A 27,862-nucleotide genomic window follows, 5' to 3' on the forward strand; every position below is an offset into this window, starting at 1 on the left:
ATGAAGTGAAACGTATGGAATTTTGTTTGTGGGCATAAGGCGAGTACCTGAATACAAGAAATTTTTTAAACTGCATAATGTTTAGTGATGAAGCTTCTTTCAGCACCAATGGGGTAGTTTCATCGCAAAATGCTCGGTATTGGGCTACGGAAAATCCGCACTGGATCATAAATTGTAAAAGTCAATATTCCGAAAAAGTTAACGTTTGGTGTGGTATAGTACAAAATAGAATAATAGGTCCATATTTTTTTGATGGAAACATAAACGGGCAAAATTTTTTGGAATTTCTAAATAACCAATTATCGGACGAAATAGATGAAATGCCTCTTGCGGAACAAGTAAATTTATATTTTCAGCTCGACGGCTGTTCCGTGCACAATTCGAGGATTGTTAAAGAGTGGCTAAATAACCAGTTTTCAAATCATTGGATAGGACGAGGTAGTGACTTAATTGAATGGCCACCTAGATCGCCTGATCTAACAATATTAGACTTTTTTCTGTGGGGTATTCTGACACAAAAAGTATACAGAACAAGACCAACGAATCGAGCTGAACTCATGCAAAGGATACGACAAGCTTGTGCCGAAATTACAGTTCAACAAATAAGAAATAGTGTAAACAATATTCGGAAGAGATACGATAAATGTATTGAACTTAATGGAGGTTTGGTAGAAGCCACAAAAATTTGAATGTTTAGTTTTAAATCAATGTTTATTTTAGTATCAGTTTTTTCTTAATGGCAATTAATTGTTGAATAAATACTTTGAAACTTGTTTGTATACATTTTGTTTTCATCAGCTATAGAAGAAGGTAGAGTAAGTTCAGAATCTCATAAAATGTGATTTTCCAGGTGCGCTGTTACAAAAGTACTATTATTTATTATTGGGAAACTTCCAAAAAGCTTACAAGTATGACCATTAATACTTCAAGATTCTATCAAGATTTGGTAAAAGCGCAATTGGGAGATCCCATGACATGAGATTCTGAACTTGGTCTACTACTGCGTAACTTGAAAATGAACTTTTAATTTTCTGTTATTAAATTATTCAATTTTTATTTTAATTTTCACTTCTCGTAACCTACACTCAAATGAATGATTTTAAGGGAATATTATCCACAAATCCAGTGGCGTAGTCAGATTTTTATTACAAAACGCTTGCACCACAAATCTCTCACATTACCATTTTTTCAGGAGTTATAACTGTAGAACGCATTGAGCTGTTGACTTCGGATTTTCACTGTACAAATTCACTGGTGTTCTACTTGGTGATGACAGTGTTGTCAGATCTCAAATATGTCTATAATCTGAATAAAAATTACAAACAAATACTTTGTTTCCAAAATTGAAGTTGTTGTAACTTCGTTGTTAACAAATATTTTTTAATGAAAATTTGACAGTTTTGATTTATAACGACTACGAATCCAGTGGTGTAGTCAAATTTGAAAAGAAAAATTGCCTAATAAACTTTTGCCGTTTTTGACGAACAAAAAAAAACCATAGAGTGCCTTGGAAATGAAACTAAAATTGTGAAAGTTAGTGTCAAGATACAGTTTTTCATGCTTAATATTTCAATAAAAAAAAAATTGAGATTGATTGAAAAATGCACATTCTACAGGGGTGGTTCCATTTTAAATGGGTCACACTGTATATGGGAGGAGACATTATCTCACTAGGAAGGTAAAAATAACTGTCTGCGAGACTTTTGTACTCTCTCACTTCAATTATGCAGATGTTCTATATGGTCCAAATTTGGCTGACAAACTTATGTAAACGTAAAATTCAGACTTTTCAGAATTCATGTTTACGTCTGATCTTTGGAGTGAGAAGAAGGCAAACGAATTCATACACCTTAAAACCAGCCGGGTGGCTAAACATGGAGAGTAGAAGGTTACTGCATGCTGTTTTGTTTCATAAAATAATAACAACGAAAAAACCACCTTATTTATATAATAAAATAACATACAGAACTGATGTACACAACGTAAATAGTAGGCATAAGCATGCCTTAACCCCTCCTCAGTTTAGAACTGAGTTTTTCAATTGATCGTTCACATATCAAATTTGCAAATTATATAATGCTTTACCGTATCAAATTAAATTCAATATAATTTCAAACATCGAACACAGCATAAAAAATCATCTTCTCCTGCAACAGATTTTATGATTAGGATGGTAGTATAGATCACCCAAGTTTAATCAGTAGTTGCCCTTATTTCACAACACAACAAAGTTTTTGTTTCGGGGTTGAAATTAGATGATTTTAATGTATTTCCACGTGTTAAAACCGAAAGTGACCATAAAAATTATATATTAGCTCTTGTTTTCAAGATATAGTATCATTATATTATATATATATGTATATTGAGTTTTCAACAAATGAAATATTTCATCACCAACAGTTGGTACACATGTTTGTTTACATAACACCCCTCTCATCAGCTGTTCTTAAGTAGTAAACATAACCTATGTGAGTTTGTCAATTGTACGCAAGTGGTTGCTATTGAAATTATCGTGTGAAGTTGATTTTTAAATTAATTTAAGTGCTGATCTGAAATGCCTCGAAAGTGTGTGAATTCTGTCGATAGCTTTTACTATATATGTGGTGAAATAACATTTAAGGCTCAGAAACGTAAAATGACACCTATCGTTAAGAAAGCCTATGAACATTATTTTGGTGTGAAAGTTGGGGACCAAGATAAATCATGGGCTCCTCATATATGTTGTAATTCTTGTTCCGTCATATTGCGAGAGAGGCTGAAAAATAAAAACCGGGCAATGGCTTTTGCAGTACCTATGGTTTGGCGTGAGCCTACCAGTCATACAGACGACTGTTATTTCTGCTTAACTCCTCCCATTAAGCAAGGTTTATCTATGAAGAAAAGAGGAACGGTTAAATACCCTAATCTCCCATCTGCTCTTCGGCCTGTACCACACTCAGACAATTTGCCAGTCCCTTCTCCACCCCAAAACTATGAAATTTTAGAGGAAGGTGATGAAGACTGTTTAGAAGGAGCAACCCATCCTTCTACATCCTATGACCCTGATTTTGAGGTAAGCGATAGGTCTAGTGATCCGCACAGAATTAGTCAAGCAGAGTTGAGTGACCTTATAAGAGATCTTCGCTTGTCTAAGGAAAAGGCTGAGCTGTTAGGGTCAAGACTACAACAGTGGAATCTTCTAAAACATGATGTGAAAATATCTCAGTACAGACAGCGTCAAAAAGATTTGCTTCCTTTTTTTGAGAAGAAAGGAAACCTCGTAGTTTGTTCTGATGTTAATGGTTTGATGGACTGCTTGAATTTGGATCACACTCCATCTGAATGGAGACTGTTTATAGACTCTTCAAAACTAAGCTTTAAAGCTGTACTTCTGCATAATGGAAATCAGCTACCCTCTATTCCTATAGGTCATGCAGTTCACACGAAGGAAACGTATATAAATATGAAAACACTTCTCCAATCAATCAAATATGAACAACACAAGTGGCACATCTGAGGTGATCTGAAAGTCATTGCTATACTCCTAGGAATGCAATTAGGGTTCACCAAGTACTGTTGTTTTTTGTGTCTGTGGGACAGTCGGGATAGAAAATCTCACTATAAAAAAATGAACTGGCCTACACGAGACCTAAACCCTAATGAGAAAAATGTAGTTTACGAGCCTCTTGTAGATCCTAAGGATGTTCTCCTTTCCCCATTACATGTTAAGTTGGGACTAATGAAAAACTTTGTGAAGGCCATGGACCAGGAAGGACAAGCTTTTAAGTACTTGAGAGCAAAGTTTCCCAGGTTGAGTGATGCTAAAGTCAAGGAAGGCATCTTTATTGGGCCTCAAATCCGTGAAATCGTAAATGATCCTGCTTTTGACATGATTTTAACAGGAAATGAAAAAAGAGCCTGGGAAGCCTTTAAGGGGGTTGTACATGGGTTTTTAGGTAACAAAAGAGATGATAACTTCACAGCATTGGTTAAAGAGCTTCTTCAAGCTCACTACCAACTTGGATGCAACATGTCCTTAAAAATTCATTTTCTTCACTCTCATCTTAATTTCTTCCCACAAAATTGTGGAGCTGTGAGTGACGAACATGGAGAAAGATTCCATCAAGACATTGCCTTAATGGAACAGAGATATCAGGGCCGTTGGAATGAAGCAATGCTTGCAGACTACCGCTGGTCTGTGTGTAGGGATGCTCCAGAAGTGTTTTATAAAAGACAAGCTAAACGACAGCGATCTTACAATGAATCGGATGGACTTAATTGAAATTTGGTGGTACAAACTTCTTTTATTTGTCAAAACACTAAGAATAATGTTTTTTTTTATTAATTTTGTACTTAAAATATTCTAAAAGAAACATAACAATATTGTTTTATGTACTTTCACTTTTCACGTATAGTATAACTACTCTTTAAGATTAAGTACTGTGTATCTCAAAAACCAGAGCTAATAAGAATTTTTCATTGTTATTTTCGTTTTTATCACCCCAAAATTAGTAGAAATTGACTAATTTAGTGTAGGAAATATTCAAAAAATATTTTTTTGTTGTGTTGTGATTTTTTAATTAACTTTAACTTTACGTATATACAAATATTTATTTTTTTTCGTTTAAACTTTTACTCTAAAAAGAGATATTCGAAGAGGTATTTTGAGGTTAAGTGGAAGAACAGGTTATTTTTACTGCGATGAAAATAAACTGAACTTCGCCTTTTATTTTCCTGTGATAAAAAATTTCATTGTATAAAAACTGTTAACTACCTAATATTGGAAATAATAAAGACGAATTATTATTATTATTATTTTTTCACCGTAGTGTGCGCTGGTCAGGCCCTATCCCCCAAAGCCCCTTCCCTACTCGGATCTAAGCGAGTACCTCAACATTATTTGTGGGAATCCCCAAAAGTGTTCTCAAACAAACAATGCGTGGGTTGCCATATTTGGAAATAACTATTGCTGACGTAATCGCCATCTAGACCCCCTCCACCCCATGTCATCAAAAATAGGCAAAGCAAAGATTGAGAGATTGGGAAATTGCCTTTAACTACCGATTTTAGGCGAGTACCTGAGCATTATTTGTGAGAATACCCAAAAATATGTTTTGATTTCAAACATATGTGCAAAAAAGAAAAGAACTACTGCTGACGTAATCACTATCTAGACATCTAGACCATCTGAAAATAAGCAAAGCTAAAATTGGGCGATTGGGAAATTGCCTTCCACTACTCGATTCTAAGTACCTAAATATTATTTGTGAGAATCCCCAAAAATGCGTTTTGTTTTAAAACAAACAACGTTGCCATATTTGCAAAAAAGGAGGTAACTACTGCTGACGTAATCACCATCTAGACCCCCCGCCCCTATGTCATTGAAAATAAGCAAAGCAAATATTGTGAGATTGGGAAATTGCCTTCCCGTACTCGGTTCTAAGCGAGCACCTAAACATTATTTGTGGGAATCCCCAAAAATGTTTTCAAACAAACAATGTTGCCATATTTGCAAAAAAGGAAGTAACTACTGCTGACGTAATCACCATCTAGACCCTCCCCCGCCCCCATGTCACCAAAAATAAGCAAAGCAAAGACCCCCCAACCCCCACTATAGTGTTTACGTGATACTTGAACAGCCCCTTTCATAAGGGTAAGATTGGGAAATAAAAATAAAAACACCATAGACTGAAATAGGAATGTCGTATATTAATCAACATTTATAAAATATTTTAAATTGTAACAAACATGACTAGATTCATACTGACTCACAAATAAATGACAATGAGTGGCGTCTTATCGGACGCTCACAGTTGGTAAGTTAGCTGCAAGAAGCGAGAACGGCCGGGCATCCGTCTCTCTCCCTCTATTCTCTCTTTCTCTCTTTCTCTCTCTCTCTTGTAGCTCACGCAAACAAACGAAACAGCCATATTAACATTAACTTACACAAGTATACTGTCTGATACAAAGAGTGATACAAGCAATGAAAGTATTGTTGGCGGGTACTAACAAGAGGCGGCCGATGATGAGAAACCGACTGAATTCTGGAGGTGGTACCAACTCTTCAGAAGTGGGATAAGTAGCATGAGAAATGTGTCCCACTTCTGAAAGTCACAAGCGATCTTCAAACGCTCAATTTACCTATTGAAATGAACAGAAATCAAAGCTAATGATTAGATCAGTTAACATCAATATTTTCGAAAATAATTCAAAATTTCATAGAAATCTCAACACTTGGATATTGGTACTGAGATGGTTCCCTTTTCTGAAAACAATTTTAATCGTTAATAGCACCCAATGACATGAAAATGTACATTTGATTATCTGTAGAAATTGTCAGAAGAATTTCGAAATTTAAAAAATCAACTGAAAAATGAATTCATTATTTTATAATAATACAGTTATAATTTTTTTGAGGTATACATACATTAGGTTTGTTGAAATCTATACCCAAAGTTTGATAGTTTTTTTTTATTTGCTATGAATATTCTTGTTTCTCAGTGACATGTTGATTTTGCTGGCATCAATATTATTAAATTTTTTACTATAACTCTAATTGAATTATTGAATTTCCAATTCTAAAGATTCAACTTGTTAGTTGATGTCAGTTATGTAAAAAAAGACATCCATATTAGGACACGAAAACAAAATGTAAGTTACGTGAAAAAGACGTCGATATTATGACATGAACACAAAATGTGCGTCGATATCATGACATAAAAACAAAATGTACGTTATGTGAAAAAGAAGTCGACACTATGACATACAAATAAAATGCAAGTTATGTAAAAAGGAGGTCGTTACTATGCCATAAAAATAAAATGTTAGTCATGCTAAAAAGACGTCGATATTATGACATGAAAACAAAATGTGCGTTATGTAAAAACACGTCGATATCATGACATGAAAACAAAACGTATGTTATGTAAAAATAACGTCGATATCATGACATAAAAACAAAAATGTACGTTATGTAAAAACACGTCGATATCATGACATGAAAACAAAACGTATGTTATGTAAAAAAAACGTCGATATCATGACATAAAAACAAAATGTACGTTATGTGAAAAAGAAGTCGGTACTATGACATGAAAATGAAACGTAAGTTACGTGAAAAATACGTCGATATTCTGACATGAACACAACATGTGCGTCGATATTATGACATAAAAACAAAATGTACGTTATGTAAGAAAGAAGTCGATACTATGCCATAAAAATAAAATGTTAGTCATTTAAAAAAGACATCGATATTAAGACATGAAAACAAAATTTGCGTTATGTTAAAACACGTCGATATCATGACATGGAAACAAAACGTATGTTATGTAAAAAAAAACATCGATATCATGACATAAAAACAAAATGTACGTTATGTGAAAAAGAAGTCGGTACTATGACATGGAAATGAAACGTAAGTTACGTAAAAAATACGTCGATATTCTGACATGAACACAAAATGTGCGTCGATATTATGACATAAAAACAAAATGTACGTTATGTAAGAAAGAAGTCGATACTATGACATAAAAATGAAATGTGAGTTATGTAAAAAATATGTTAATATTATGACATGAAAATAAAATGTAAGTTATGTAAAAAAGACGTCGATATTATGACATGAACACAGTTAGTTATGTAAAAAAGACGTCGATATTATAACATGAACACAAAATGTGCGTTATGTAAAAAAAACCGTCGATATCATGACATGAAAACAAAATGTACGTTATGTAAAAAAGACATCTATATTATGACATGAAAATAAAATGTACGTTATGTAAAGAAGACGTCGATATTATGACACGAAAACAAAATGTACAATATATATATGACATAAAAATGAAATGTTAGTTATGTAACAAAGACGTCGACATTATGACATGAACACAAAATGTGCGTTATGTAACAAAACGTCGATATCATGACGAAAACAGAATGTACGTTATGTAAAAAAGACATCGATATTACGATATGAAAACAAAATGTGCGTTATGATAAAAAAACGTCGATAGCATGACATGAAAACAAAATTCACGATATGTAAAATTGACCTCAATATTATGTAACATTACTTGACTATGCCACAGTACACACCCTGATAGAAGACCGTCGAATTCAATTCCATCACCGCCTCGGCTTCATTGCTTGTATTACAAAAAATCATTGTTCGTGATTTTGATTATTGATTATCTACACAGTACTGATTATTAGCATTCGAATTCGATTTAAATAGTGATATATTGCGATGGCCAAGCGAGCGTTGATGTTACCAGGCCCGACCGGTCGTCCGGAGCGGTATCTACGAGGGGTGTGCGAATAATAGTCCCAATAGTTGAAGAGGTTCAATATCAATGAGTGACAGGAAACCAAAACATGTCAGCAGATAATGAAGTGATCTAATCAAGAAACATTCCAATAGAATCAATAAATGTGAAACCATGGAGCAGTAGAATTATTTTCAGATCACACTAAGTGGCAACTTTTTGAAACATCTGGGGTAAGTTTTTCACTTATTCTCTATGGTAATTTTGAGCAACTTATCATCTATAATTATTAGGCAGGTTAGAAAATATCAATAAAAAAACCGTACGAATTAGTTTTTGAACCCAAATCACAACGATAGTTTCTGGCCTTATGAGACATTGAACCATGAGACATTGAAGAGTTTTTCAAATCAATCTGGCATTTTTTGCACGTTGCAAGCTGAAAAAGAGGCTCTCAAAATGATATTGAACATGATTTTATGACTAGGTGTAACAGGAGTTCCTGTCACAATCCAGTCTTCCTGAAATACATCTAAATGAGGTTGGCTATCTTAATTTCCTTCAGATGCTCATAACTAATGATAGTGTAGAAGTTATTCCAATTATAGACTTTTTGATGATTTTACAATAGAAAGGATTTTGAATCGACCCCCAAGATTACCAGATCTGATACTTCTTGATTAATAATACTAATACCAAATGAAGATATAGAACAAATATATTTATAAATGTATGTATCAATATAAATTAACATATGATAATATATGAAACCATAGTAAACAAAAACTTATTGAAATTAAAAAAGTAATAATAATTCACAAAAATAATTCAACAAAAATTTATAAATGACAATTATTGAAATAATACAGTATATTTCCTCTGTATGGTCATACCAAATATGAATTCAATATTGGTAAATAGATTGAAAAAGTGAAACTAAGGCCATAAAAAATCATATAAACTTATAACAACTGCAATATGTTCATTGGAAATTTTCCCTGAAAAAAAGTAACAGAGTTCATTTATGTATTTTTGCTTCCAAACTTAAATTGAAAAATTGTTTCAGAAATTTCTCACAGAATCCGTCTTCACAAATTGGGGCTACTTAGTAAACACACATGATGGCGAATATATGACAGACAGGATTGGTTTCAGTTTGGCAGAAAAAAAAAATTGTCCACGGTATGATAAATATTGAAGTAATAAGTCATAATTGAAATTCATTAAATCAAGTGATTCGAGTATTTTATATTTACAACATACTTATTTACAATAGACGTACTAGAAAGTTAAAAGGTAATTTTCTCGAATTTCAACCAAGCTTAAGACTTTACCCAACGCAAAACTGAAAAAAATACTTTCCGATATAACAAAAACACTTGGGACTTGAATACGAACCTTCGAATTTATAAAAAACGATCATTTTTAGACTTTCGGATAAGTTCGGCAACTCCGCAGTACCGTTGCAGTTATTGAACTGCCAACGTTGACAAATTTAAGTGGTGATATCTTTGAGAATGTCAGCGTCCTCTATTAGAGTAGCGCAAAAGGTACAGGAAAACAAATGAGCATGAGTGCAATTATAGATTATCTTCATGATGATACAAACGATGCTTTCTTAGATTATAAGGAAGTTATAGAATTGACGTATATTTTCAATATCTTTTCACTGAGTAGGCAGAATTTGGAAACAATTGGAAAATGCTAAATAGCCAGAGTCAGTAGAATCTTGAAAATAATGGTCTTAGATAATTTAAAATTGCCAATGCAACTGTGTTTTATATTATAATGTCATCCTAACATCAAATTAATTTTCATTTGAGTACTTTACACATGATGTAACGTCTTCATTAAAATTTGATTTTTTTTCAACAATATAATTTTTATGGAAAGTCTTGGATTGAATTTTGTAGGTCATCAGTTTTATTGAAAATTACAAAAATCTCCATTCTCTTAAGGCATAAAAAAATTCACAAATTTTACCATTTTCAGAATGCCTAACCTGATCACGAGTAAGATTTGTGCTTTAGAATTATGTGATTCAATTTTTTTTCACAAAAACTAATGGAACTGGACGGAGCTTAACAAATTTAAAAATACAGGTAGGTAGTATAAAACCGTACCTTTTATTTGCAAGGGTTGTTACATTTGATTGGAAAACAATGAAATGTATTAAACGTTGAATCGAGAAAGTTTTTTACAGAATAAGACTAGACACTACGGGGTTTGAAAATCATTAATGGAAGCTGAGAACTTCAACAGAAAGCAGAAACAATTTTTCAGAAACTTCAGCAAAGCAATGTTATACCTGATTTTTGTGAATGAAGAGAAATTTATATAGAAGTCTTTCTGAATCAAGAAAGTTTCTTACAGAACATCTCACAGAACAAGTTTAGACATTACAGGGATTGAAAATCATGAATGGAAGCTGAGAATCATTCAGAAAACTTCAACAGAAAGAATATCAGCAAAAACAATTTTTCAGAAACTTCAGCAAAGCAATGTTATACCTGATTTTTGTAAATAAACAGAAATTTATATAGAAGTCTTTCTGAATCAAGAAAGTTTCTTACAGAACATCTTACAGAACAAGTTTAGACATTACAGGGATTGAAAATCATGAATGGAAGCTAAGAATCATTCAGAAAACTTGAACAGAAAGAATATTAGCAAAAGCAATTTTTCAGAAACTTCAGCAAAGCAATGTTATACCTGATTTTTGTAAATGAACAGAAATGTATATAGAAATCTTTCTGAATCAAGAAAGTTTCTTACAGAACAAGTTTAGAGATTACAGGGATTGAAAATCATGAATGGAAGCTAATAATCATTCAGAAAACTTGAACAGAAAGAATATTAGCAAAAGCAATTTTTCAGAAACTTCAGAAAAGCAATGTTATACCTGATTTTTGTAAATGAACAGAAATGTATATAGAAGTCTTTCTGAATCAAGAAAGTTTCTTACAGAACAAGTTTAGACATTACAGGGATTGAAAATCATGAATGGAAGCTGATAATCATTTAGAAAACTTCAACAGAAAGAATATTACGAAAAACACTTTTTCAGAAACTCCAGCAAGGCAATGTTATACCTGATTGTTGTAAATGAACAGAAATTCAGATAGAAGTTTTTCAAAGGTTTACCACTATTTCTAATTATTATCTCGGACAATACTCTTACTCGTAGCTACAGAAAAACTTCCAATACTGTTTCTAGAAAATATAACTCATTCACATGGATGAATATTTCATCAACTTGAAAAACCAGTTGATTCAGTGTGCTTCTCACAGGAAAATGTGGATCATTTTGCTATTTCTACCTAGCTTTCAATTAAATTAGTTCTGTGAATTATGGTTTTACATATTTTGAATGTATGACATATATATTTGAACTTCATCTAGGGTGGATATTCGAAATATTATCAATATCATCTATACACTGACTTGGAAGTTTGTTTATAATTAATGACAAAAACGGTATTCAATTTTGATGACAGTAGTAGGCTGAGTTAACATATAACCGTTTGAAAAGTTGTCAGAAAGAAATAATCACTACTTTCATTATTAAAATTTAATGGCAAATAGAAGAGGGATATTAATAAGGGGCCCAGAGATGGTCCTTGTTACACTTCCAATAGGCAGAAATAACCTCACAAAATTCACATCAGCAGTTGCTATCACTTTTCAGAAATATCAGGTGTTTTTTTTTTAAATTTTTTCATGTTATGAATTTCGCCCAATTCGTAATCAACCCTGATTGAGAAATAAAATAGGCCACAGTCTCCGATGACCCAAACTGGAGATTCCCTCCACATGCCGATTCGCACCGAAATCTACCGCAAAATTTTCCCCAATGCCACACCCCCAATCATGGCTGCCATATCGCCACCCCTCGCAAGCCGCCCCCCGTTCCCACTCGCTTGGTCGTATCGTCTACGCGGGTGGATATGTAACAAGGGCTAAAGCTAATCCAACCCTAGGTATTAAGCTTCACACAGCCCAAAAATACAAGCACTTAAAACAGTGCCGGACTAAGGAAAAGTTCGGTGTGAGCACTACACAGCATTCTCGGATCGCAAGCCAATCATTCTACGATTCAAGGGTGGGGTTGCTGCTGCTAAGCTGAATTTGGCGCCAGAACTCATCAAAGATACTGAGTGTTGTATTCCTCGAAGTGATATGGATTTTTTGAAGCTAGTATTTGATTATTGTGGAATGGCGCAGTCGGTAGGATAACAACTCGATAACGATAGTTTTCTACAATGAAGCGGTAAAAACTTTTTAATGGTAAATATTTTAAGAAATATAGTAATGAACTGAAAATTTCGGGCCTTGTAACATTTCCAAAATAATGAATTGTTAGGCCATGAAGATCATTTTGACTTAATAGGGATGTTCAGAATATCAAGCAGCAGTTAAGGTAATTTCACTATTGAACTATACACTATTACCATATATATGAAAGATTTTGATGACTTTATCTAACATCATTTTCAATGATCATACGTTGCTTTAGAAATCTCGAATACTGATAGAATTCATTATGAAAAATATGTCAAATCTAAAAAACAAACCGTAACATTTTTTCGTCAACTTCTTTCAGCTAATGTCAGCTATGAAAATTTTGAATTGAAAAAAAATCAAGAAGCATCGTCATTGTTCTTGAGTTTAGTGAGGATCTTTGTGACTTGAAAATGTTTGTTCTTGAATGAAAATTAAGGATTTTTGTAAAGTTATATTATATAGAAGAAAACTCAATAAACAACTAAGCTATTGAAACCTTTTCTCATGGAATACAAACAAAATCGCGTTCATCTAAAAGTTAACTAGAAACTGAATAACTATGGGATAATCATCGTCATTGACAGTTTATCTATGATAACTTTCCCTATCGCTTTTTCAGATGAAACTAGGGTTGATTTAACTGCAAATGGTAGAAATACCAGCGTGGTCCAAACAGAACTGGCTGGTATCTCAATCAAAAAGATATAACAAGGAAAGGAATTTTTGGTAAAAACATAACAATCTGCACTGACAGCAGACAAGCCCTATTAGCCTTGAACAAACAACGTATAACCTCAGGGCTAGTACTAGAGTATCACCAAGATTTAGCTAAAGCCTCGGTTGATAGCATTATCCTAAGGTGGGTTAAAGGGCACGACAGGAGTAAAGGTAATCGCATTGCCGACTCTTCAGCCAAGGAAGCGGCTGGACTAAGAATTTTAAGACCCAGTGGCACCTACGGCCTGATGACTTCGACAATCGCGGAACTAGCCAATTGTTAGACCCATGCTCAATCCTTAGAGAGATGAGATGGAATCAAAGGATGCAATATTGCCAGGATCACCTTGGGCGACCTTGGGAAGCTGAAGTTTGCAGAACTGCAAATGGTTTCATTTCACCACTCCTTTGGATTGATGAAAATAGAACACGTTGTGGAACAAAATATACAACATTCTTCAATGAACCTAATTTGCAGCTGCTCGAAGAAGACCGGTTTTGACTGATCTGTCTGCTTTTAAGCATAATTAAGCTATTACTTCATTTTATGGCATACATGTATATACATAATTATATTATATAATCGATATTATCAAAAGCTTTCGTTCCAGTGATAATGGTTCCCAATGAAAATGTTGTATCTGATACGACCCTGTTTCACTGACTTTTCTAAAACACAGATCATTTTGATAATATTTTGGCTCCCACTTTTGCGAAATAATTATTCAGCTCGTAGTATACTTCTACTACCTACATGTGTACATACGATGGATGTATTTTATAAACAGTTACCATTATTGATTTCATTATAAACCGTTATTTTTAACACCTCGACACGTGTTTCGATCACCAAGTGATCATCTTCAAGGGGAGGATTGAATTTCCTCTTGAAGATGATCACTTAGTGATCGAAACACGTGTCATGGTGTTGAAATAACGGTTTGGTGATGGAAAAACCGTCAGTGATATTCATAACAATTATGATAATGAACAGTGGAAAATTTATGTTTAAAGTCGGTTTTTGGACTATCAGAGTCTTTTTGAGTACATCCATTGCTGAAACTACTATATTCTGTGTGGAAATCATCCACCTATTCAGATTAATTTCGATAAAAGTGAATTCAACTAAGGTTCAGGATCTAAATTATGATTGATACATTTTAATTTAATGCTTTTGATAATATTAGACAGTTATTAATCAGTATACAACGAACATCGTATTACTCGTTGAGACATCAAAAAATCAATGACGTAATAAGTACTATGATCGTAGTATTCAGATATTTTTGATGGTTTTATTTTCAAAAATATTTGTGACATGCGACAAGTATTGATTTGAAGCCTACACAGTGTCATCCCCAAAGAATGTACCATATGGGAATCTCATTTTTTAAGGGTTTTTTGACAAAAAATTATTCTTGATAAAAGTTTGTACATCCCCTTAGACTGAAAATGCATCAACAAAATACAGTAAAACACACGTAATATACGAGGAGCCTTCAAATATTTTATTTTGCGACAAGAGTAAAGTACTCTTATTTTGAAAAATCTCGGGAAATGTTATTCAGAAAAGTTGTTAGGCATTGAAAAATACATTTAAATGCGAAGTCATGGCCATCTAAGTGGAGTTTTACCCATTTTTTTTTAAATGGGGACTACAAAAAACCCATTTTTGCTAAAACGATAGATTGACAAAATCCTGTATACAACGGTTCATTTTAAAAGACTGTCATATTACAAATTACACAACTGTCGTGTTGAGCACGGTCAATTTTTTTTAAAAGTAAATTAATTTTTCCGTTAGTTACCGAAAATTACTCAAAATTATACAGTATTGTAACAAGAAACAAGAAATTGATACTCAATATTATCAAATCACAAAACATCAAAATTAAATAGGTATTTCTGAACAACCTCATTGATTTTCTGGAAATTTTCTTGTCCAAAATAAGTGTTTTAGGTTAAATCTCCAGAAAATCAATGAGTTTGTTCCGTTTGTTTTTTTGAAAAGTAAATGAATTTTCAAAGTTTGTGGTGGAAAGTTATTTTTATTTTTTGTTATCACCGAAAATTACTCAAAATTTTACAGTATTGTAACAAGAAACAAGAAATTGACACTCAATATTATCAAATCACAAAACATCAAAATGAAATAGGTATTTCTGAACAACCTCATTGATTTTCTGGAAATTTTCTTGTCCAAAATAAGTGTTAAATCTCCAGAAAATCAATGAGTTTGTTCCGAAATGCCTATTTCATTTTGATGTTTTGTGATTTGATATTATTGAATATGGAGTTCTTGTTACAATACTGTATAATTTTGAGTAATTTTCGGTACTAACAAAAAGTAAAAATAACTTTGCACCAAAAACTTTGAAAATTAATTTACTTTTCAACTATGGTTATCACCATAGTTGTGTAATTTGTAATATTACCGGGTTATGAAATGAATAGTCGTATAAGGGATACTGTCTATTTATCGTCTTAGCAATATTTTTTTCGTAGTCCCCATTTAAAATATTGGTAAAAAAATAAAACTCACATAGATGGCCATAACTTCAAATCTAGATGTATTTTTTAAAGCTGAACAACTTTTTTGAGTAACATTTACAAGTAAGAGTACTTTACTTTTGTCACAAAATCAAATATCTGAAGGCTCCTCGTATATTAAGTGTGTTGAACTGTATTCTGTTGGTGCATGTTTAGTTTCAGGAGATGAAGAAACTTCCATCAGGAATGACTTCTTGTCGAAAAACTCTTAATGAATGAGTTTCCCATATGACGCGTACTTTGGGGATGACACTGTACTATTTGATGTAATTCAGCGATACTGGATCTTCCGAAATTAAAAAACGTCAAAGTTTCTAAGTGAGTGAGTGAACTTTTTCCAATTGACAGAGCTGAAAGAAAATTTGTGGAGAAAACACAATCGATTCCATTGAAGTAAAAAAAGTTGGCCATTGCTGAGCGACGTTGCTAGGTAGGATAATGAAGGTGATGGAAATGTTTTGATAAGCTTGGGAATGTTATACTTTATAGATAATGACGTGAATAGAAAGGATTGTTTTCTATGATTTTTACTCATTGAGTGATGATACTGAAACTGTCAGGCTGTATACTAAAAGTGTCACTATTTTTATTGGGGGTTGAAGACCGTCGGTATTCTTCCTGACGTTTCACTGGCACGAGTGGCTAGCTACTTCAGAAGTTCATACATCTTGAGTTAATCTTTAACGACTCGGTATTACAACTGCGTCAAGCATATTCATGTTGATTCAGGAAGTTTGGCGTGCTAATACCTGTACCTAGATCAGGTGAATTGTCAAAAGGAAGAAGTCATCCCTACTCTAACTGAACGGGCTCTAATATCTAGAGGAAGAACTGGAACATCTCGAGTGACATTGCGACCGAATAGATATGGTGCACCCACGATCAACAAGGCCATGAAACTGAAGAGTTCCACGGTTCAAAACTGGTAGGAGGCTCGGATGGTTGCACGAGCTTATCTACCTTATATCTCTAGGGTCACAGACAATAAAGCCTCAGGTCGGCTGGAGACAAAGGATACCCACTATCAGCAGCAGTGGTATATCGCATACAATGCTCTTGTGGGAAGGTATAAATCTGAACCACCAGAAGATCTATGGGAATAAGGCTGAAAGAGCACGAAAGAAACGGCAGACCAGGCCAAACGGACCAGTCGGCTGTGGCGAAACACGAACTCAGTGAAGGAAACTACATGATTCCGTTTGAAAACACCAACCAGGGCTTCTATAGCAAACTGGTATGGGAGGCAATAGAGATCCACAACCACACGGATAATTTCAACCGAAAAGAAAAAGCTGTGAACCTCAACCAAAATAAAGATCCATTCTAAGAAGTTCAAGGATAACAAACATTATGATGCCTGATAGAAAAGGGTCAACGAATGTTATTGACATTCACCTAATTCAGGTACATTTACCGACAGCCATCTTGATTTCGAACAGATTGGAGCCTGCTTCCCTGTCGTAAGTACAAATGGGTCATGACTGAATGCTGGTGACAACATGAAAGTCCTCAGAATTCTGTACGGCCCTTCAAGGTGTACCCCTACCTGGCTGGGGTGGGATGGATGAAAAAGCTATTCGTCCGTTAACGGGGGACATGAGAGCCTCATTCGACAGAGTGTCGGGGCCTTCTATATCGGGAGGGGTCGTCTACAGCATAATCTATAGCTTCCCCAACTAACGGATTATCGTGAGTTTCCGCTCAATCGAAAACTCGCCGATTCCTAGACTGAATGAACTGCTGAATGGATAGCAGCTGCAAATCTCTGTAGTTTCTCCAGGATGGAGTATTGCTTGGATCCGCTTGTCCCCAGACGCCTGAAGCATACATGATGACAGGCTTGAACATAATATTATAGATGGTAATTATGTTCTTCAAACTCATTTTGGGTCTTCTATTGTTCAGAGGGTTCAGAGTTCTGTTCCTACCTTCGACCCTTGTTTTGACTGATTCAATGTGCGGGTTCCAGGTGACCCTACGGTCTATTAGAAGGCCGAGGTACTTTACCTCCGCTTGCCAGTTGATCTCCCTTCCAAAGACCCCCACTTTCCCAGCCGGAGAAGATATCGTTCTTCTGATGGTTATCGCCTGAGTATTTTTCGGGTTCACTCGGTAGACGATTCCGAGCTCCGGCCCATGGAAGATAAGAGCAGAGCCTTATCATCGGCGTAGGGAGACACCTTCACACGCTCGGACTTCGGGAGGTCGCTGTTGTAGAGCGAGTATAACGTGGGAGAGAGCACAGCTACCTGTGGCACTACAGCGAAGATCTCTGTTGTCAGACAGGGAGCTCTCTGCTTTAACCTGAAAATCCAGGTACATGTATTAGTACACCAAACTACCTGAAATAACATAAATACGCTTAACGCAGTTGTAATACCTTGTCATCGGATATGAACTCAAGATGTATACATCTCTCAAGAAGCTAGTTACTTGCTCCAGCGAAACGTCAGGAAGAAATTCCAAAAATCGAGTCGAATGAAATTAGTGACTTTGAAAACCTTGACCGTATATTACCATCATATTAACTGTATGTCCCCTGATAACTGAATCAAACCGACTACTTTTGAGGTTAGTCTAGTACTTGTGACGTCAGATCTCTATCGTTTCAAAGAATACAACTCATTTCTCAATTCATTGTGAGGAAAAATCCTTGCCCTTCATGCGCCATTTCCATCGAGTTGGTTTTACTGAAACATTCATCATCTTGGGGTACACCCAGCATATTTTCATGAGTTCCGTTCGGAAACTGCTTTGGCAGTAGCCACCTGCGCTAACAGTCTACAGAATGCGCAGAATGAGAGGCGTTTTTGCCGTCCAGTAGAAAAACGGCCGATGGTGTTGTTTTATTCAATCGTTATCATTAAAAATTATTTATTATCTATAGGTATTTATTATGTAATTATGTAATATTTTTGGCAGGATATCTCACCCAAAAACAATCGTTATAGTTGTACAAAAGTACCGAATAAAGGTCCTAGGAATTTGATGTAACAGTTCGAAAAATGTACGGAGCACTGCGCGGACGCACTCGCGATTTGTTGTTGTTGTTGTTGTCGATGTCGTTGGCGGTTGTGGATCGACGGTTGTTGCTGCCGATGCTTCTGATGCAGAAGAAAACGACAGCAAGCAAGGCCTGGAATCGCTGGAGCGCTGGGCGCTGCTTACGCAGCGGCCGGGGGTGCTTGGTGGCTGCTTGCGCAGCGCATCCGTCACTGAAAAAAAGTAATAATAATAATCATAACATTCACTTACATATGGAATATACCGAAAATATTAAACGAAAGTTAATTTTGTGAAAGAAATATTTGGGGTTTTTTCACCTGCCACAAGTATAGTACAATAGAGCTTTGTGCAAGTGTAGAAAGGACGAATATTTCAGTTTATCCCCAATGGCGTCGCCAACGGGGGCAGTTGCCCCCCTAGAGATCAAATGTAGCTAGCCGCAAAGCGACCATAGTGCGAGCAATTGACTTCCTTACCTATTGATAAATTCCGCATCGTTGACAAAACGTAGATAAATTCACAAATTCACATTTTGACATCCGCTTTTGAAATCGTCGCCATTATCATCACGACTATATCATATGTGCCATTGAACAGTGTAAAAATATGTAGGTAAGAGGTAGGTATGGTGTGTGTGTGTGTGTGTTGTGTACATTGCATTTCTTTCTACGACAGCCGTTCAACAGCATTCACGTTAATTTTGTATAATTTGTAAGCGGCATACCTAAAGTACAAGTTATTGTTATAAACATACAATTTTAATTGGTTTTGTGGACAATGCCATCTGTAAGTGTAAGTATTCATACGAAACACCTACAGCCTACAGTTGAATGAATCGACTACAATCCTTGCGAAACCTAGTATTGCTACTCGACGCTAGATGGCACTTGTTCAATGAACTCTCTGGAATTTGGTAGCAGTTTCTAGAATGTTACATGAAGAATGAAATCGAACTTTGGCAGTAATTGTGGCACGATAGCCTCAATGTAACAAATCTTACAGTTGTTGATGGTCCTAAGAGAAACAAATTCCTTATTTTCCGAAACGAAAAAAGCATTGAAAATTTTGATCGCTTTACCATGCACGACCTGCACAGTAGAGCGATCCTTCAGCAGCCTCAGAAGACTGAAAACATGGCTGAGAAGCACAATGGCAGAAGATCGCCTTGATGGTCTGGCCATGATGAGCCAGAACTTGAAAAATTTTAATGATAAAGTGGTTGAAAGTTTTGCAAAAAATCACCGTAGGTTATGTTTTAATTAATTATTATTTTGTTGAAATAAATAATTATTGCTGTGTTTGAAAGTTTGATTTAGTTATTGTGCTGTCAAGGGTTTATGAAATTTCATACATTGATATCAGAACCGTTCTTATTACAATCGTCATCGAGGCAAAGACTTCCAAAATGTAACGCTTCATGTTTTCGACTGTACCAGGCGTTCATATTTTTATCCTCGATAATATTGCCCCCCCTCTCAGTCATAAGCTGGCGACGCCCTTGTTCACCCCGATGAGTTACTAAAATCTGTCTCCGTCTTCAGGTATGTCAACAGAAACGGCTCTATGTCGAGTCAAGCAGAAATCATACACAAACTGCAGGTGAATAAACTGTATGTTTGTAGAAAACTTGGTATACACAACCAGCATGGGAGGAACAGTTGTGGCGCGGGTGAAAAGGATTGTCCTCTAGGAGAGGGTTTCTTGTTTCCACTGTTGAGACATTTTGTAATCGACGAACTACAATACTTTCTAGATCATAATGGATATAAAGTACTGAGCTATGCATACGAGTTAATCATCCTAGTCCTGAACAAATACAGTAATATAGTGAGGGGACGCATGCGGCAAGCCCTGCATATTATAACAAGATGGATCGAGGAACAATGGCAAAATTGGCCATAGTAGCCAAGGACCAAGAAGCATCGCTTCTCGGCTCTTGGCTGAGATCAAAGTGTAATTGCATTACCCAAGGGTGCGCAGACAAAGGTGAGGAGATACATATGTTGAGGAAGGAAAAATATCTTTTTTTTTTCGGCGAGTGGAGAAATCTTTGGAAGACACCTGGTCGCCCCGTGACCAGGTAGTGTCGAATTCTTACCGATTGAAAAACCACTGATGAGACGACCGGCTACTCTGGAACCGCCCTTGGGCATTACTTTGGAGAAGCAGACTATAGAGATAGTTCAGGGCTCTTCCTTTTCCTTCAGTATTTCATCATTATTGTTTAAATTCTTTTCTTTTTTTGTTAGGATGGTCTTGGAGAGTTTGTTAACGGCTTCCCAGTTTTCTTTATTTTTTAGCATCTTCCCTATCATGTTTTTTGGTGATAATTTTCCTGTCGTCATTTCTGCGTTTCGTCTCTGTTCTTCCCAAAGTATGATTCAAATATTGTGTGTTCTACCATGTCTATCATTCCGCAGTACTTGCACTCATCGATGTCATTCAATTTGAATCCGAATAAATATACATGAACACATCCATTCCTCGTTAGAACTTGTGTGAGGAAGTAATTCACCTCTTTCAATCCATGTTTCTATGTCTCTTTTCCGTCTTTCTGACCATTCGGCCTTTCCCAAAATTGTTACCATTTTTCAATGATTTGTGACCTTGCCAACCCTTTTGGTATGTTGTTTAGTACCATTGTTGTCTCTTCCACCAGGAGATCTAATGGGGTGGAGTTAGGTGTTAGGAATGTTAGGTGTTAGGAATCACACGTTAAAAGGTAAGACCTCGTTAATCCTTAGCTCGCACAAGTTTCTACTTCTGAGGGTTGTCTTTCGTAGGGGTGCGACAGCTGGTTAACGGAAAAAACAGATTTTAAACAGATTTAAACAGATCTTGCAATCACCAGCAGAGCTTTGGCTGATGCTGTTCCATATGCAAATGCTATTTTTATGGCTGTTTTTTTTTGGAAACTAAGTAATATATTTCTATATATATTTTTCCATGGCTGTCTTCCGGATTGTTGTGTCATAAAACATGATCGACTGTGAGACAGACCAGAGTGTTCTTCTGTTATCTTCTCGGGGGCCCCAACGTTGGTCATTATCCTGCTTATGTTGCTTATGGCTTTTCCAACCTTTTCTATTTTTCAAAAATGAAAATGAAAAATGAAAAAATGAGACATTTTCATATTTCGGTCTATGTGGACCAGAAGTACTATCTGTGACTTCTGAGAGGCAAGCTTGAGTTGCTTCGCTCTCATTCACTGGGCGATATCCTTCACAGCGGTTCTTACCAGACTTTCCTCATTTTTTCTACCACTACTGCTAGGTTATCTGCGTAGTCATCCGGTTTCCTTTCCTAGGGGCCGTCAGATTCAGTACCCCATCAAAGTTCATGTTTCACAGCGTGGGACCCTTTACGAAGCCTTGTGGAACCTCACAGGCGATGTTAATATCTCATTTGTATCCTATACATCTCTTGTTTTGATTCCCTTCCCATGATGCAGATTTAAAATTGTTCTGTACGTCCACAGTTATCATGGCGCCTCTTTTCCTACCAATCCTTTCGTTTGCTTCGTCTGCGATGTTTTGTACCTTTGCCAGTGCATCTGTTGTTGATCTACATTCTCGAAATCTCTTGACAGTCTCGTCTTGATCAAATGCACATGGGCCTGTACGATTCAGTTTTGCTATCTTCCATTCTTTGGGGAAGGTCAAGTATGTGAAAGTGGTACTAGAGCTGGTGATCAACACCATAATAGCATATACATCTATGGTCTGGTGGCCGAAGATGAAGCAAATAACCCTTCATAGCATGCTGAGTAGGGTGCACAGATTAACGCTAGTTACGGAAACACCACACAAATAGCTGTTACAGTGCACTTCAATTTGGTGATCATCAAAGAGGTACTAAATAATCGAAATGGTTAACAAATGTATATCTATTCAATTCAAAAATTAGAAAAAGGCTTCATTATTTTCTCAATTCATCAAAAATAATTGTAAAATATGCCAGACCCTGTATGATTATGAGTAGTAGATTCCTCTGAACGTCAAATAATTCTTGATATTAAGTTATCTGGACCCTCCTCATAACGTATAATAATATTAATAAAAACTTTCATTGAAAATTGAAAGGTTACTCAGTACAATATATACTAACCTAACCTAACAAATGACGGATTTCAACATCTGCACTTATAAATCAAGACAGATATCGCTTGTCCATCCAACGCCAAGGCCTTCTAAGGCCAACCACCTGAGGCCTTCTTGTTTCTGTTTCATTATCACCCTATTCCATCAACGCCCCACCTAGTGAATCTGTCTGCTTTCTTTGAGCTTCCCCAATTTGTATGAACCCCCTCCAACTCATTCAATATAGGGACGTACGTAATCTAGATTTACTGAATGTAAACCTTGAGTGTACTTTGGGTACCCTCTTAAATTGTCAATCTAATAGCTCCTGGAGACTGAAGTGACAATAACTGAAGGTTATTTGACCCAGCATCCTTATCCAACTGCAGTCTATTATGAGCACTAGCTAGCCCTTGAACATCAACCTAATATTATATCGTGGGGCTGGATATCGTTGAAGAAATCACATATCTCGATACGTTAAATGAATTACCTAGCATGGCTGTCTTGACGATGATCTTGAATATTCCTTATATCCTGTAGTAATGGGAGAGGCAAGGGCGGATCCATTTGGACTAGAAAGTTCGCCCAAATACAAGGGTTCTGGCAAAACAAACATTTTTGAATATGTAGATCTTGAGATCATGCTCGGCAAAAATATCTGGTCCACAAAATAGTCGGAATATCACCAAGGAACGGTGACTAGAATTAACTGTGCGGAAGAAAATTTGCATTTGAGTTGACCCAAAAGTGACATCAATACTGATCCGTAAATGTTATGAAGAATCGAGAAAATTGCCGAAAAGAAATATATTGATACTGGTACCGGGACACTCAGGTATTAATAGCAACGAAAAGAAGCTGATGAGTGTGCTAGACACGCATCAGCAAGTCTATTTCTACGTCACGAACCAGCTGTGGAGGTACTAAAGTCTCTGGTATGAAACCCTGTGGGTGTATAATGAACTGAAGGAGTATCCGGTAACACATACCGAAAAACTTTCATGGAAGGATCCTCTGTTCAGAGGAGAGAACGAAATAACTGTTTCAACAAAGCAGGAATCGACTAGGAACAATTACAGTGTACTAACTGGACACTGTTAATTGCGAGGACACCTGAACTGCGGATAATGAAATAAAGGGATTGAAACAGCTCGTCTTATAAGATTCGAATGTGAGGCACTGAATCACAGAAGGCAATAAATCTTTGGACAACCCACATAGTATCCAGGAGAATATTACAAACATTCGGCAAGGTACAGAGACTTGAAAGGAAAAGTCAGAAGTCTTTCAGGAATGGCAAAAAAACCATTGCAGGCTTCCAAGTCATAGTCGGGAATATTCTGTTATTCTAGTTGACCTTTAGTAATGAACATTATATTCCCTGACTCTCTGAATATTCACCAATGGATAACAGAGTGTTTGATCTGATTTTCTGTTTGTTTTTCTCCCTCCCGCTAGAAATTTCCGAACTCTACCTTCAACAAAAAACTTTCCTCATACTGTTTCACATCTTCAAACACCTTGACGTCTTCGTGATTTGGTCCCACAAGCCAAACTCACACTAACTAATAATATTTTTTCTTCCAGTGAAATATTTCTATTGGTTGAGAATACTGTGAGAAATGAACTTTCCATGATTCCTTCCCCAGTACATGTCATTATGAATACTCACCTCGTAGTCAAACATCAGTCTCGATGCTCATGGCGTTGATGTTGTTGTTGTGGCGTGGGTTGCAGTTCTGCTTTTGGGCCAGCTGGTCGCGGGTCACCATCAGTCCTTCCTCCAACTCGACCAGATCGCTGGAGGATTCGCTCAGCGAGCTCTTCTTCATATGCTGGCCCAGAGTGCCTGGCAGGTACGGGCAGCTGGTCACATGGTTGAAGTTCTGCGACTGCATCTCCTCCTAGAAAGTTATTTTTATAGTTAGCAGTAGTAACCTATATCTTGGGTTTTGATAGTGGAGTTTACACCCAAATCATTCACTCAAAATCGAGGTTTTCGCGAAGAGATAGACAACCGATTCACATCTTGGCCAGCTCTTCCTTATTCTGGAAGCAAGAAATGCTCAATTTTTATTTCCATTGTAGTTGCTCACTATTATGAACAGTTGAATAAATATTACGCACAAATCACACCTGACAGCAAGTGTATAATAGCCTGCATCTTGTTCCACAAACTTTAACATGATTCTGCTAGACCAGCAAGTTGAATGTACGATCCTAGTTGGTCATGATTGATATTTTGATCTACAACTGTGGATGAATTGATCCCATGAAACAAAGGTCAGGTATTCCAGGAGCATTGGCTCACTCATAAGTAGCGGCAGGAGTACCATAATCTCTGGTCTTAACATCAATATCATAATCCAAGTCGTTCAAAACATTTTAGGAACTTCTTTCAGGGTCGAATACAGAGAACCAAGAGTTCATTGACCATTCTATGTCAAGAATGCAGGGATTATGGAAAATATGATCATTTACTGTTCAGAGTAGGATCTGATCTTCTAGATGTTGATGTTTGTATTTACTCTACTGTCTTGTTGTTCACAAAAGTATAGTAGTGAAACGAGCCCCAGAGTCCACTCCAAAAGACAGAATGGATTCGAAACGACAAGCATGCGAAAAGTTTTGTTTTTTCCTTCCACTATCGAAAATTGTTTCTAAGAATAATAGTCTACAAAAGAGCAGAATTTTAGAAAGGAAAAAGTGACATGGAAACAAACGGCGAGGTTCAACTTCAATATTGAAAGAGTTCCACTATGAAGCTGCTCTTCCACTACGGATGCCTCTTTTAAACTTTGGAGATATGTTTTGTATACAGGGTCCTGCAACAGTGGCGCGGTGTTCCATATCTCTATATAGGAAGCAGATAGGAATCTAATTTTCTATAATATTACCTTATTGCTCGAGCTCGACAAAATAAAAATATTGGCGGTCACACAGGGTGTTCGATTTTTTCTGGGCGGATCCCAACTGTGTCTTTTTAAATGGCAACCTATATTTTTTATCGCTTTTTCGGTTTCTTCATAGAAAATAAAATAAACTTTATGTATATCTGCACTTCGAAAATATTGACGGTTTTCGAGATATCTAGCATGACAGGTTTTTTTTTCCAATATTCGTCACTCAGAATATTTGAAATTATAAAGTGGTGCCAAGTCCAGTTGAAATTTTTTTTTGGTCGAATATTCTACATTGGTAACTCTCTCAAACGATATATCTGAAATCGACCTGTGATATACAGGGTATGAAAAACCGCTTGCCAAATATTGTAAATGAAAATTTGCAAAATCTTCCTTATATTAAATGGAACACCCTGTATATTATTGATCCATAAGAAGCGCCAACGAAACCTCTAAAAATTTCATTAAGTATTCCCTATGGCTAAGTTCAATAGTTTTTCTTAAATGAGCATTTCTTTCGAAAAATGGTCATTTTTTCAAAGCGAAATCCATTTGACGACTGATAAAAATATACGAAAGATATCTTGTTTCAATTTTGTACATTAGAAGGTGTCCAAACAAATATTTTTTTAACGAAATAAATGTATGTACCTATCACTTTTTGCTAAATGGAAAATTATTTTTTCATTGGATGCAGAATTTCACTCATAAATCGTGCAATATCAAACCAAACAAGTTAAAAGAAAGAAACATTATAAATAACTATTTTTTTCATGTTATTATATTCATTCAGAGCTTGAGTTCTAGATATTCAAATTTGTCAACTGGCAAATTACAAAACTACAAAAGGGAGAGTTTAATTAAGGTTGATAATGAAACTTTTATAAAATATGTTCAACATGTCTTCCATTTTCTTGAATGCAGAGCTGAAGTCTATGTTTGAAAGACTGTTCTACCCTGCGCAAGACAGCTGGTGTAATGCTGCGAAAAGCATTCGTTATTCTAAGTCGCATATTTTCGGGAGAAGTTGGTGGCTCAACGTAAACCATATTTTTTATGTATCCCCATAAGAAAAAATCTAGTTTCGTCAAATCTGGTGATCTAGCGGGCCACCGTACAGGCCCATTCCGTCCTATCCATTTATTGGGAAATACTTCATTTAGATGATCTCTCACTTCTGCCGAATAGTGAGCAGGTGCACCATCATGTTGTAACCACATTCTATTGCGGAGGTCAAGAGGAATATCATCTAACAAACCTGGTGAATCATTTCGTAAGAAATTGAGATACATTGCACCATTCATATGTCCCTCAAAAAAGTATGGACCAATTACATATTCTCCAATGATACCTCCCCAGACATTTATCGACCACCTATGTTGATAATCCACCTGTCTCAATAAGTGAGGATTTTCTGTCGCATAATAATGGTAATTATGTCGATTTACAAATCCATTTTTATGGAATGTCGATTCATCCGACCATACAATATTATTGAAAAAATATTCGTTCCGACGAATTTTGTTCATGGCCCAATTGCAAAATCTCACTCTTTTCTCGAAATCAGCATACAGTAGTTCTTGATGTAACTGAACGTGGTATGGATGCAAGCGATGTTTCTTCAATACTCGTTGCACTGATCTCTCATTTATATCCACTATTTCCCCAATTTGTCGTTGACTCCTACTAGGATCTTCTTCAACAGCAAGAAGAACTTGCAATTCATTATCTTCATTAGTAGCTGGCTTGATGCGCTCATGTTTGGAATAATTAATAGATCCAGTTTCAACGAATCGTCCCAAGACCTTTCGGAAAGATCTTTCATCTGGATGCCTTCTATCTGGATACCTTTGAAAATAAATTCTACTTGCCAATAAACAATTCCTGTCTGATTCACCTAATATGAAAATCATATCAATCAAATCACTTTTTGATAACAACATTCTGATGAAATTATACCGACAGTTCAACTTCACGATTGACTAAAAATTTCAATATTCATTTGCAGCCAAATATTTTGTTCTGTCATTTGCCAGACTACTTGATTTCCAATAAATATTTCATTCGCTGA

The 27,862-nt window shown here is 35.8% G+C and overlaps 1 protein-coding gene and 1 long non-coding RNA gene across 2 annotated transcripts in view; one reads left to right on the forward strand and one right to left on the reverse strand.

Annotated features, from left to right (window-relative positions):
- Positions 1-6,623: 6,623 nt before the first annotated feature.
- LOC141485209 (uncharacterized) lies at positions 6,624-6,873 on the forward strand. The gene is made up of 2 exons (XR_012467095.1): positions 6,624-6,728; positions 6,776-6,873. It is a non-coding gene; the product is annotated as an uncharacterized lncRNA (long non-coding RNA).
- Positions 6,874-18,670: 11,797 nt separating this feature from the next.
- LOC111503307 (potassium voltage-gated channel protein Shaker) overlaps positions 18,671-27,862 on the reverse strand; it is a 244,269-nt gene continuing 235,077 nt past the window's right edge. Inside the window, 2 exon segments of the mRNA XM_074181543.1 lie at positions 18,671-19,015; positions 24,561-24,792. Coding sequence (XP_074037644.1) covers positions 24,568-24,792 — 225 coding nt within the window. The 3' untranslated portion in view covers positions 18,671-19,015; positions 24,561-24,567.

The sequence above is a fragment of the Leptinotarsa decemlineata genome, unplaced genomic scaffold (assembly GCF_025532065.1).
Source record: "Leptinotarsa decemlineata unplaced genomic scaffold, Ldec_3_MD MMD2_P_RNA_scaffold_2, whole genome shotgun sequence".
NCBI classification, from domain to species: Eukaryota; Metazoa; Arthropoda; class Insecta; order Coleoptera; family Chrysomelidae; genus Leptinotarsa; species Leptinotarsa decemlineata.